This window comes from Salvelinus fontinalis, chromosome 32 (assembly GCF_029448725.1).
Source record: "Salvelinus fontinalis isolate EN_2023a chromosome 32, ASM2944872v1, whole genome shotgun sequence".
Lineage (NCBI taxonomy): Eukaryota > Metazoa > Chordata > Actinopteri > Salmoniformes > Salmonidae > Salvelinus > Salvelinus fontinalis.
The window spans coordinates 25,063,303-25,075,922 of NC_074696.1; the positions used below are offsets into that span (position 1 = coordinate 25,063,303).

Below are 12,620 nucleotides of genomic sequence, written 5' to 3' on the forward strand. Positions count from 1 at the left end.
ATGTTTTTTTTTTTTGAACGCATACTGTTTTGGAAAACAGAAAAGAAAACATTTATCATGATGTTTTTACAAATGTAGAAAGTGATCCTGTTATTATTATTATTATTATTACGCTTGTCATTCCTCACAGGGCTTCTGTTCAAATTAGCTGAAATAGTGATGAAAGCCAGCACAACACCTGAAAATCCCTATTTTGCTCAGGGGCAGTGTGTGTGTGTATGTGCATGTGCGCGCGAGTGTGTGTGTACGTCTGCACTGTTATGTCCCAACGTGCCATTCTGCGGCGTAACAAATCGGCCATTCTGTTGCAAAAAAAACCTTGACAGCCTCCTCTGCCCTGAAGATTCCTCTGAGGATTGTGGCTAAAGGCTGATCCATATTGGCTGCTCTACTGTACCCTGGTCTGGTCTGGTCTGCCGTCCTACAAAACCCCCCAATCATTTCAAAGTTGACAAATGAACAGAAGCCCTGTCGGCTACTTATATATCAATATTTTTCTCCTCCTCCTCTTTTTATCGTTTCATTTTAGCGTGCCTATTTTCTTTCTGCACATTATTCTTTGTTGTTACCTGCTGCTGCTATGATTTGTGCTCTTCTCCATAAGCTTGGAGGATGGGTGTCTTGGTTTTCAATGCTGATCAGTTTATTTGGAACCTGTTTTATCTGATTTCATGTTTTTGTTTTCCCTTTTAACTAGTGAAACGGTCTGTAGACTTTAAATCTAGAGGAGTAAAATTATTCCCAGGAAAAGACAACAGCAACAAGTTTTCTATCTGTGAGTCTACCCTTTGTTACTCTGTTATGGTAAATCTGTGATTTCTGTTTTCCCGTGTGTGCTTGGGCGTGTTTGTTTGTCGATTGTGTTTCATGTTTTCAATCATTGGGTCATTGCTTTGTTTGGACTCGTAACCTGTTGAATGCACGATCAGTCCCCCAGCCCACCCATCATGCCTTGCATCAATAACCATTGGTCTTGTGCGGCATCAATAATGATAAGGCATATGTGCACTGTGCAATCCTGGAGGATGAAGGTTGCCTTGTCCGAGCCAGAACAGCTAATCCGGCAGGAGAGAGTACACCCCATGGACAGGACACTAGTCTATCGCAGGGCCTTACGCCAAATCCATCTCCTTAATGCTGAGAGCCAAGAAGAGAGGCATCTGGCCTCATTTTTGGTATGACTCAAGAAGAGAGGCATCTGGCCCCATTTTTGGTATGACTCAAGCAGGGATCAAACCCACAACCTCCTAATCTCAGAATGTACATTAACCACAAGGCCACTGAGTTGATGTGCAATCCTGGAGTTACACCACCATTCAAAATCCAAATTATTGGCTTCATGCCGTCAAGAAGATATTCCAAAAACAATAACAGACATTCTGTTTGATGATTAGGTCACAATGGCTAACTAGCCAGGTGAAACCACTGTTAATAATTTTCATTTGCAGACCCTTAGGCTGAATTAATTAAGAAAGATGTGCAAAATGAATCAAGCAAGCTCAGATTATTTATAACTCTGTGTGAATCACACATATTGTTTGTGTATCAATTGTATTACGAGGGCATTGGCTGTATTACGAGGGCATTGGCTGTATTACAAGGACGTTCTCTGTATTAAACTATAAGTACCCTCAGCAGTATCCTAGGTTTCAATGCAAGAATTGAGTAGTTTTGTCGTGACCATCTGTGTTACAGTATAATCCAACTGTATTTTAGCATGGTATATCACTATATTAATGTGCCATGACCTCACAAGGAACCCAAAGCTCAGCTGTGGTACTACCAAGTCATACGTGTGTCAAAGACGACAGAGTTAATAAACAGAAATGCTTGAGTCAAGTTAGCTATATGTGTTTGTGTGGATAGGAAGATAAATGATAAATGAATGGATGTTAATAGTGTTCTGGTGAATAATGCACTCTTGAGCTCTGGCCGCCTGTGCTACAGTGCACGTGTGTGAGTCGATATCGCTTAAAGCCTGTTCCAAGGTGTAGCATATGCAATATTGATTTTAATTATCTGATATTAAGGATGCATGCCACTCCTCAAAGTGGGTAGTCTATGCAATTTCCCTTATTATCGAATCCGCGGGCCAACTCTGGGAGGGAAAAAACGAAAAACCTCTGACTTGGGAAGCATCTTAAATTGATGGAATCCTGATGAACAAAGTACAAACTATTGACGGCCACAGGGTTTTTAATTAAAGACCTAGATAACAACAAAAATCTAGTCGGTGTGTAACGTATATGCTGGGAGTCAGGAAGCAGGTGCAGAAGGTACATTTAATGATAAGAATAAGGCAGATAAACAAAACAGGAGAAGCGTACTGAACATGAACAAAACTAATACTGCCTGATGACTGAGGCTACCGAGGGCTAAATATAGGGAGAGTAATCAAGGTGATGATGAGGTCCAAGTGTGTGTAACAATTGGGAGCAGGTGTACGTAATGATGGTTGCCAGGACCGGTGGTTAGTAGACCGGTGACGTCGAACGCTGGAGCGGTGGAGCAGGAGTAGGTGTGACACAGTGACACTCGTGTTTTTGACCGATGTGTCTTGGGGAATGGTTATCTGTCATGATGAGCTAGGTATGCTCAAGGGCGATGTTAGTAAAAAATATGTAATGCTCTTAATTTTATGTTTTATGAGTGCATTAATGGATGTTTCATTCTATTCTTATGAAGCATTTTGTTTACCTGAAACCGTTTTGTTCAGTCTGTGTAATTGACACTGTCCATGCAATTAATGTTGTCCACATTTTTTAGCATACTGATTTGTCCATCTACACTGAACAAAGGCACTTCACGAATGGACAGATTTGTTTTTGTCTACTTGAAGAGCTTGCACCACTAATACTGTGCAAAGTCTCAAAAGACAACATGTTCAACTAACTCTGTGTAATGCAGAGCGCCGTATAGGAGCAGTTTGGGTTAAGTGCCTTGCTCAAGGTCAAAACAATGTATTGTTGCACAACAACATATTTGCATTTTCATGATTTTATAAAGGGTCTGCAACGAAAATTATCGGTCGTATTTAATGTTAGGGCTATTGCGAAAAAGCTCCTGTCAAAACAGTGCTTTTGAGCAATGCAGCCTTTTCGACACCAATTTGGATTTTCACTCATATTCAGTGACAATTTTGTATGAAATAGAAGAAGAAAATACCCAGGATTCCCATAGTCCTCACTGTCCTCTTCGGCATGTGTGCATGTCATCGCTGCATGTTTGTTTGCTGTTTTTGGGCCATATTGCATGTTATTAAATCCACATTAGAGCATGAGCAATCAGTTAAATGTATTCACAGAGACATGCTTTGCTGTATTAATGCATTTATACAAATATGACGAAACTGAAAAAGCCCCAAAGAACAAAACACTGTTCTTCGAATGCTACATCAATATTATACACAGAGAAAGTAAACAGAAACAATAAAGACTATAGTGCATAAACATACTAATGTATGAACTGAATAAGTGTTCTTATACCCAGTTAGCAACCCCCCCCCGGCAAAGTTGTAGGCCCTCCACTGCATACTACAGTATTTACTGCTTCCTAGAAGTACTCTGGAATAACTTGAAAAGCAACTAAATTGTTAATCAAGGGCATGACAAGACGCATGGCTTCCTTCCACTTGACAGGAGAAGGACTCCTACTCACTCCAAATCCAATCATCAATAAACCAGGCAATGTGATGAGAACTGGACCTTAGGGAGTCTTTCTGCATGGTTTGTCCATGTTGTACACAGCTTTCTGAGGTCTGCCTTTGTGTGAATGATAAATGAGTGACTGTACATTGAAACCTGTGACAGGACTGAGACTGGTGTAACAGGTGAGTTGGTTGGCTGTGTGTGTGTGTGTTTGACTGACTACTCACTGCCAGCCTGTCTAAGTATGGTACTGAGGTTCAAACCCCCTTGGGTTTCACACTTCGCTGGACTTCTCTGCGGGAATAAAAGGCAACTTCTCTAAACATAGCTGACAAATTGTTCTGGTGGTGAAGGGAGGGACTCGATGGAGTGTGCCGAAATTTCATGTGGCGAAGCCTGTCGTTTTAGAACTGCTTTCCAAAGTGACGGATGGTGAAAACAGGGAGCTGGCGTCCCAGCACTGAGGCTTATACAGAGAGTGGTTGTGTCCAAAATGGCACCCTATTCCCTATATAGGACACTGCTATTGACCTAGGGCCCGCTCTGGTCAAGGGTAGTGCACTATGTGGGGAATAGGGTGCCATTTGAGATGCACTGAGGATAGAAGAGTCTTGAATGACCCTCTGTAATCAACTGAACAGAAAATCTGTCTTTCCTCTCTTTGTCTTGTGCCATGCCTCATCCATCATACATGAGACCCTAGAACTATTCTCCTGGCATTTTTAAATCATCGCTGTTTTCTTTAGGCCATGTTGTGATGCGCTCATATGACAAGAAACATAACATTGATAGACATAACATTAAGAAACACTGACAGCCATAGATAGAGGATCCTACTCTCCTTTACTCTACAAAATAAAATACAAAACTAAGGGGCAATCTGGGATTGTTACATCATTTGAACTTTGAAATTAATGATTTTCCAAATAAAGGGGGCGGGCTGACTGCTTTGTTGTTTTTTTTCAAATCCCAGAGTACTCATTTTATGTATGACTGATGGCTGTATAAAATATACATACAGAACATTGATAATGTATTGCTCATTTGGACAATAAAGCAACAGAATGCAACAATCAACAATCACAGCAATCCGCAGTCATCCCAAAAGGGGTACCATTTCTCACCATCATTATTTTTAAAGGCAGCTGTATTTAGACTTGGGAAAAAGACAATGTTATTCTATGTGTAGTGAGTGTTTTTTGGGTTTGTTTCTTGGTTGACACCACCCTTAGCTGAGTTACCAACAACCAGATGTATCCGGATTTCAGGGATACATCTAATTCAACTTAGCTTCCTTTTCCGCTGAAAAACGGATGTGGGGACTCCGCTCAGGCGTATTCTTTTACGCCTGCTATGTTAGTTTGACACTGACTGCTACTTCCAGGGAGTATTTTGGGATTTCTCCAGCAGCTTACTGACCTAGAGGGAGGCAGCAGTGTAAATATATCCTCCTCTCACCTGTCAAACGCACTGACATGCTGCTGCTGCCGCTTTGAAAGGAGAACATTTTAGGGCAAAGTAAAGTAGCTGCGGAAAAGCCAAAATAAGGCTGCATTTTGCTGGGTTTGTTTGTGTGTGTGTGTGTGTGTGTGTGTGTGTGTGTGTGTGTGTGTGTGTGTGTGTGTGTGTGTGTGTGTGTGTGTGTGTGTGTGTGTGTGTGTGTGTGTGTGTGTGTGTGTGCGTGTGCGTGTGCGTGTGTTCACTGTTTATGTGTATTTGTGGAATCCATCTACATTTCTACAGTCCCGGTCAACAGTTTGGAAACACCTACTATTTCAAGGGTTTTTCTTTGCTTTTACTGTTTTCTACATTGTAGAATAATAGTGAAGATATCAAAACTATGAAATAACACTTATGGAATCATGTAGTAACCAAGAAAGTGTTAAACAAATCCAAATACAGTATATTTTATATTTGAGATTCTTCAAAGTAGCCACCCTTTGCCTTGATGACAGCTTTGCACACTGGAATGAGTCGGTGTGTCCAAACTTGACTGGTACTGTATACAAAAAAAACTTTTATTTTAGTGTCTATTGTTCCTAAAATGTCCTCGAATAATGATAGTCTTTCTATCTGTTTTGTTTGTTTTCCCCATTATCACATCAGCAGGTTTGCTTCATGCTGATTTGTTTTTATGTTGACCCATTTTAGATATCTAACATTTACTCAGAAGTCGGAAGCGACACGAATGGCCATCGTAAATATCTGAAGTGGGCACTGGGGCCTCTCTTAAAGCACTGTTAAAGTAAGAAACAGTGAACGACCCAGTCTGGTCTAACTCTACTCTATAAAGGATTATAGATTTTATATACGATTAGACACCAGTACAAAGTTTGCAGCTGTCATTTACAGAGAGTCATCAAAGAAAGGTAAAACAGTATTTACACTAATCATTAAGAAGTAAATGTGTTCCTTCTGAACATTTATAGCTAATGCATATACATTATGCCCTTGTCTCATGATTTAATGTCCTGGTTCATGAAGACATATATCCTCAAGAATTCCCGCAGTGTTTCTTAGTCGATTAGTCGTTCAGGCCTTTGCCATTCTCTGTGCATCACACTATGTAGCCTACACTATGCCAGATGGCTCCTGAGAGATATATCCAACGGTCAAACTAATCTCAACAAAGCAACAAAGAAAATAGGCCTACAGTACATACAACAGATCTAATTAACAGCCCTATCCACCAAACATACATATACCTTTTGAACTCACATATACATACAAGTATCCAATACGCCTACACACTAATGAAAAAATGCATAATGTTGTTTCTTAGCATATTCTCCTTCAGAAAGCCAGTAAATCCACACCCACTCATTCAGCAGGGAGAAATATTGTTTTCCTGTGATGCATATTCTATCAAATACTTTGAATTGTTTTCATTCTTGTTCTGTGTGGCTCATTGCATATTCCTACATTTCACCAATCATTTTTTCTTATCTGCTGTCTGTTGTTTTGCTGGCCACAAGGAGATATACTCTATAAAATCTGAACTTATTTTGTAGCCTGGGTTGTCTAGCGGTAATGTGTTAGCCCCTGGAACACATGTCTACAGTGTCGGTACATAGGTTTGAATATGGCCTACTGCTCTTTAAAACAATCTCTCTCTATCTTTCCCCACTATCAAGCTGGCCTACTTCCCTTTAACACAATCTCTCTGTCTTTTCCCACTATCAGTTTGGCCTACTTCCCTTTAACACAATCTCTCTCTGTCTTTCCCCACTATCAGTCTGGCCTACTGCTCTTTAAAACAATCTCTCTCTATCTTTCCCCACTATCAAGCTGGCCTACTTCCCTTTAACACAATCTCTCTGTCTTTCCCCACTATCAGTCTGGCCTACTTCCCTTTAACACAATCTCTCTATCTTTCCCCACTATCAAGCTGGCCTACTTCCCTTTAACACAATCTCTCTGTCTTTCCCCACTATCAGTCTGGCCAACTTCCCTTTAACACAATCTCTCTATCTTTCCCCACTATCAGTCTGGCCTACTTCCCTTTAACACAATCTCTCTGTCTTTCCCCACTATCAGTCTGGCCTACTTCCCTTTAACACAATCTCTCTATCTTTCCCCACTATCAGTATGGCCTGCTATATATATATATATATATATATATATATATATATATATATATATATATATAACATGGTGTATAAGATCCTTTTCACAATTTCTCAAGATAAACTTGACTGTATTTCCAAAGACACATGTTCTAACTCCTCCCCCGCTGAGATGTTGAGAAAGTATTATTGTGTAAGACACTGAGCTCCAGTCAATTTCATTACAGTCCCTAAACGTTAAAGTGCCATGGATCTTCCTTCTATTAAATACTTGTGTGCTCCCTCCGCTCTGCCTGCTGTCCTATTGGTTCCTGTCTTCAACTTCAGCTCCTCAAACTAAACCCAACGGAAATTAAATAGGAATTAGGAATCTGGATATTGGGTACATCCCAAATGAAACCATATTGTAGTGCACACTTTTTGACCAGGACCCATAGGGTTCCGATCAAAAGTAGGAATAGAATACCATTTGTGATGCTAGCCATTGTGTGGTACACCCAGCCACTGATCATCAGTCATCTAATTCCCCATCCAGCCAGCCTAGCATTATGCATTATGCAAGCTAGCTATTTGCTATCTGACCCTATGTACTGGCATCCTCCATTAGGCAGCCGGTAAACAAGACCAAGAGATGGAGCTAGGACTGGTGGATTTGATAAACAGCACTCAGCTGAGTGTTGATGTCGTGCCACATGACACATCAATAGTAATGGACACCATCTGTGCAGTTGAAGATAGAGAGGACAGAACGTCTGGAAGAACAGCATAGAAGACGGGGTTCCTGTTAGGAAGTCTAAATGTGGCAAGACCTGCGTGTGCTTGTCTTTACGTGACAGAGCTATTTTGGAAACAAGGAATAGATGTAAATGGACATCGTTTTTGATTGACAGAGATAGAATGGACATAGTTTTTGATTGACAGAGATAGAATGGAAATAGTTTTTGATTGACAGAGATAGCACTGTGTTGGAAGTACAAATGTCTCTTCGAAAGAGGTGCCTAGCTAGCCACACAAAATACTAATTCATTTTGACTGTGGTTTATATATTTACCTGAATTTCAAAAGTATTACAAAATACTTCCTACCCCTCCGGACTAAAGTCTGGTCCCTGACAAGCATTTAAATGTGTTATTTTCTCCTGAAAAGACAGGTCTTTGAGACAGTGAACAATGGGCTGCTGCAGCTGGCTTTTGACAGTCATAACCACCTCTAAAACATTGAGATGCATGGTCAGATGTGGTCCACAATATTGGTCTGTAATTAGCTTGGTGTAGACACTAGCCTTCTTCTCCCCTCCCCTTCCTTCCCCTCCTCCCTCCAGTCAGACCATGGTTTGTGGATAATATTAATGGCCATGGTGTGAGTGAGGCTCAGTCACAGGGAAAATGAAAACTGACATGCCAATCTCTGCCTCAGATGGAAAGTGATCCAAATGAATCGCAATCATGTATTTTCGAACGTTTGAAAAGGTTGTGAGAATGTCGATAGATTTCCCAGAACTAGGCGCAAACTGATGATGCTCAGAGTAAGAGGTTACTGCTTAGACCACTGCACAATGCTCTAGCAAGCCGTGAGAATAGTTGATGATAAAGGATGTTAATGGTGCGTAGTTTTTTATTATTTCGTTTTAAGCCTTCCCCAAACTGAACCACTCAGAATTAATGCCTAAACTGTTAACATTTGAGTTGTTTCTGTTTTAACCCAGTAACCATGCAGAATAAATGCATCAAAAATAGACATTCATCCATAATATGTCGAATTCCGAAGGGAAACTATGAGATCTTGTTGCTCCTCCACCATCTTGCTGTGCACCTAACACCCCGTACATGATGCGTGTTGGTGTGGTAGCTGTCCCATCTCCTCCCCCATCTTGCTGTGCACCTAACACCCTGTACATGCTGAGTGTTGGTGTGGTAGCTGTCCCATCTCCTCCCCCATCTTGCTGTGCACCTAACACCCTGTACGTGCTGAGTGTTGGTGTGGTAGCTATTGTGTAAGAACAGAGGCACAGGGCCAGCATGAGAGCCTTGTCCTCTTTCTCTGGCCCTCTCCTGTGTATATCATAATGCTCTGCTCTTATCTCCCCTGTCCAGTGAATGAGGGGGGCATCAAGCAGGCATCCAACTCCTGTCCTGACCCGGGGGAACCAGAGAACGGCAAGAGGGTGGGCTCTGACTTTAGGTAGGTCATTTTGGGGTGAAGACAGGACACTGGATTTGCAAAGCCTGTGGCAAGGCACCTCTAGGGTTGCAAAATTCCTGGAACTTTCCCAAAATTCCCAGGTTTCCCAGAAATCCTGGGTGGAAAATTCCTGGAATCAGAAGGGAATAAGCAGGAAATCTCCTCCACTCGGGATTGCTGCAAAACCAGGGAATTTTAGGAAGGTTACAGGAATTTTGCAACCCTAGGCACCTCTCATGTGGCTTGCACGTTGCAATGTGTTAGAGAACATACTGATCATAGTTTTTTTCCCACCACAACTATAAAGAACAATACAAAAAGAAACAATACTATATTATGTATGAGTTATGTATATGCCCAGTATAGACAAAGCAGATGAAGTTAAAACAAACAGCCTACAGCTGTTAACATGAATATTCTCCAAGGGCCATATCGCCTGTCAATGAAAGTGGAAGGACACTGGACATTGATTGTAGAAGGAAGGTACTCTGGTGTCATTATGAGTGCAGTGTCATGAGTGTGACACACACCAGTAATACAGCTCAACCTGAATATGACACTAGCCTCTAGTATCGCTCCACCTGAATAGGAATCACTTCTCCTCTCATCTTTAAGTGTTCATTCAATGTCACACACACCACTTCACTGTGGAATATTGACAGCAGCAGCTCAATGTGTGCAAAACCTAGGTCAATATTGAGCTCAGGGCCTGTAATCATAAGGTGTCTTAGTAGGAGTACTGATCTAGGATCAGTTTAGCCTTTTAGATTATAATGAATGGACATAATCATAGATTCTTTTTTTTAAACCTTTATTTAACTAGGCAAACCAGTAAAGAACAAATTCTTATTTACAATGACAGCCTACCCCTGCCAAACCGTAACCTGGACGATGCTGGGCAAATGCGCTGCCCAATGGGACTCCCAATAAAAACCGGTTGTGATACAGCCTGGAATCAAACCAGTGTCTGTAGTGACACCTCTAGCACTGAGATGCAGTGCCTTAGACTGCTGTCCTACTCCGACTCTGAGACTCTTTATAAATACGGGCCCTGATGATTTCAACTGTGATGATGGCAGTGGAGATGGTATTCTATTTGAAGAGAGCTAAGAGATGCCAACGAGAAAACAATGACTTTATACCTTTTATGTTATGGCTTATTTCTCTGTAACGTGTAGTGGGAAACATGCCCATTTCAGAATATCATACAATTTCTTGAGTGTGAGTTGCAATTTTCCCCTTTGGATCATGTTTGTGTTCATCTGAACAGGGTGAATAGTTTCTGGAACCATTTCCTCTGAATGATATCAGATTATCTCAACCGAGCCCCGAGTTTGAGCTTCAAACAAATCGAAGGCCTTTCAAACCAGGCTTTTTTTTTACTGTGTAGGAAAATCAAAGATGAGATTACTTGCAGATGTATTTTGAGGTATAAGATGTTTGTAGTTCAATAACACACATTAGCGGTACATCAATACTTTCAGTTCATTTACAGTATTTGGCTTTGTTGTGTTAAAAAGCCCTATATTCCAATATCACATGGTCCTAATGGGAATCTGTTTTTAATTACTGTTTAATGTGCACAGATAGGCCTATACTTCATGTGTTTCTACAGTATGTAATGTAATAACAGTCATGTGTGTGTGTGTGCGTGCGTGTGTGTGTGCATGTGCAAATGTGCCTATATATGTGTGTCTGCCTGTCTGTGTTCCCTCTCTCCCAACAACAGTATCGGAGCCACCGTCCAGTTCCTCTGTAATGAGGACCACGTGCTCCAAGGCTCCAAGACCATCACCTGTCAGAGGGTGGCCGAGGTGTTCGCTGCCTGGAGTGACCACCGCCCCGTCTGCAAAGGTCAGTTAGCACCCCTGGCAACTGCCTGCATGCTCCTGGGCCCCAAATGGCACCCTATTCCTTATTTAGTGCACTACTTTTGACAAGGGCCCATAGGGGGCTGGTCAAAAATAGCAAACTATATGGGGAATAGGCCACTATTTAGGACGCAGTGTATGGCTCCTGGGTCCCAAAATTCATTGAGAATATAGATATGGAGCCCTCATGGAAATGTCAGAGTACTTTGTCATTTTCAACTGAGCGACATTTTGGAGGCTTGGTTTTGCTGGGAGATTGATTTGAAATATAATTGTGGATTCTGTGTAATGTTCATGATGTTCAACAGCGGATCAGAGACATGCTGAGGTTTGATTAGTCAGTGTTACCACAAGGGAGGGTCGGTGTGACAAGCAGACAGGTTGTTAGAGGTAGCTGGGCCACCTGTGGGCCTGGTCCCTTTTTGTGACACACACACACACACTCATCAACCAATCGTGGTCCATTTTGATGGTGAGACACACATTGACCAACCAATCCTATCCCAGGCCACTGTGAGGCCTCCAGAGTGGTTAGGACGACCAACTTTGCAGATCATTAAACGTAGCATAGTACAAAGTAAAATGATACTGTGTCTGTAACATGTAAAGCATCTTGCCTATCACGCCCTACATTCATCCATCAGAGCCATCCTCAGGTTGTGCTATCCAGCCAGGCTGGATTGTTTATTTAACAATTTACAATTTTAAATTGTTCTAGTATTTCAGGCAGAGTTTAATTATAAGTAATTAGGTACTGAAATTAGTTGACGCGACAATGGACATCAACTTCAAGGCATAATTATTGTCTTGCTGGATCATATTGGGAGACAAGTCTTCCATCCCCCTCTCCGCTCTCTCTCTCGCTCTCTCTCTCTTTCACTCCCTTTCCCAGCTCTCACTCCCTTCCTGTCTCTCCCGTCATTAATTAAGCATTCACCTGTTGTTTGTTTTTCCTAAAATGTGTAGACATTATTATCTAATCAATTAAACACAGCTGATATCAATTAAGCCGAATCCTGTCACTTGTGTGACTGTGATGCCACCCTGGGAACTGACCGGCCTGATCAATGCCCCCAGGATACCCATGTCTCTGGGGTGTATCTAATAACACCCTTGCATCGGCAAGTCTCTTAGCAGGAGACTCCCTTCAGAGTAATGTTTAGTTAGTTTATTAGGATTCCCATTGGCTGTTGATCAACAATATTATACTACATATAATTAGTCAAAACACCAAGAGACAACCAAAATACTTCCTATTGTAAGGGCTGTCGTTCTCCTCTTCCTCGGACGAGGAGAGGAGAGAAGGATCAGTAGACCAAAATGCAGCATTAGGGAAATAAGCCATCTCTTTATTA

The 12,620-nt window shown here is 41.6% G+C and overlaps 1 protein-coding gene across 5 annotated transcripts in view; it reads left to right on the forward strand.

The window, feature by feature from the left end:
• Positions 1–12,620, forward strand: part of LOC129830971 (CUB and sushi domain-containing protein 3-like) — a 759,188-nt gene that overhangs the window by 341,507 nt on the left and 405,061 nt on the right. For all 5 annotated transcript variants that reach the window (XM_055893871.1, XM_055893869.1, XM_055893870.1 and 2 more), the window contains exons 7-9: positions 698–775; positions 9,307–9,394; positions 11,124–11,248. In XM_055893871.1, the coding sequence (XP_055749846.1) occupies positions 698–775; positions 9,307–9,394; positions 11,124–11,248 (291 nt within the window). The remainder of the gene's footprint in view (positions 1–697; positions 776–9,306; positions 9,395–11,123; positions 11,249–12,620) is intronic.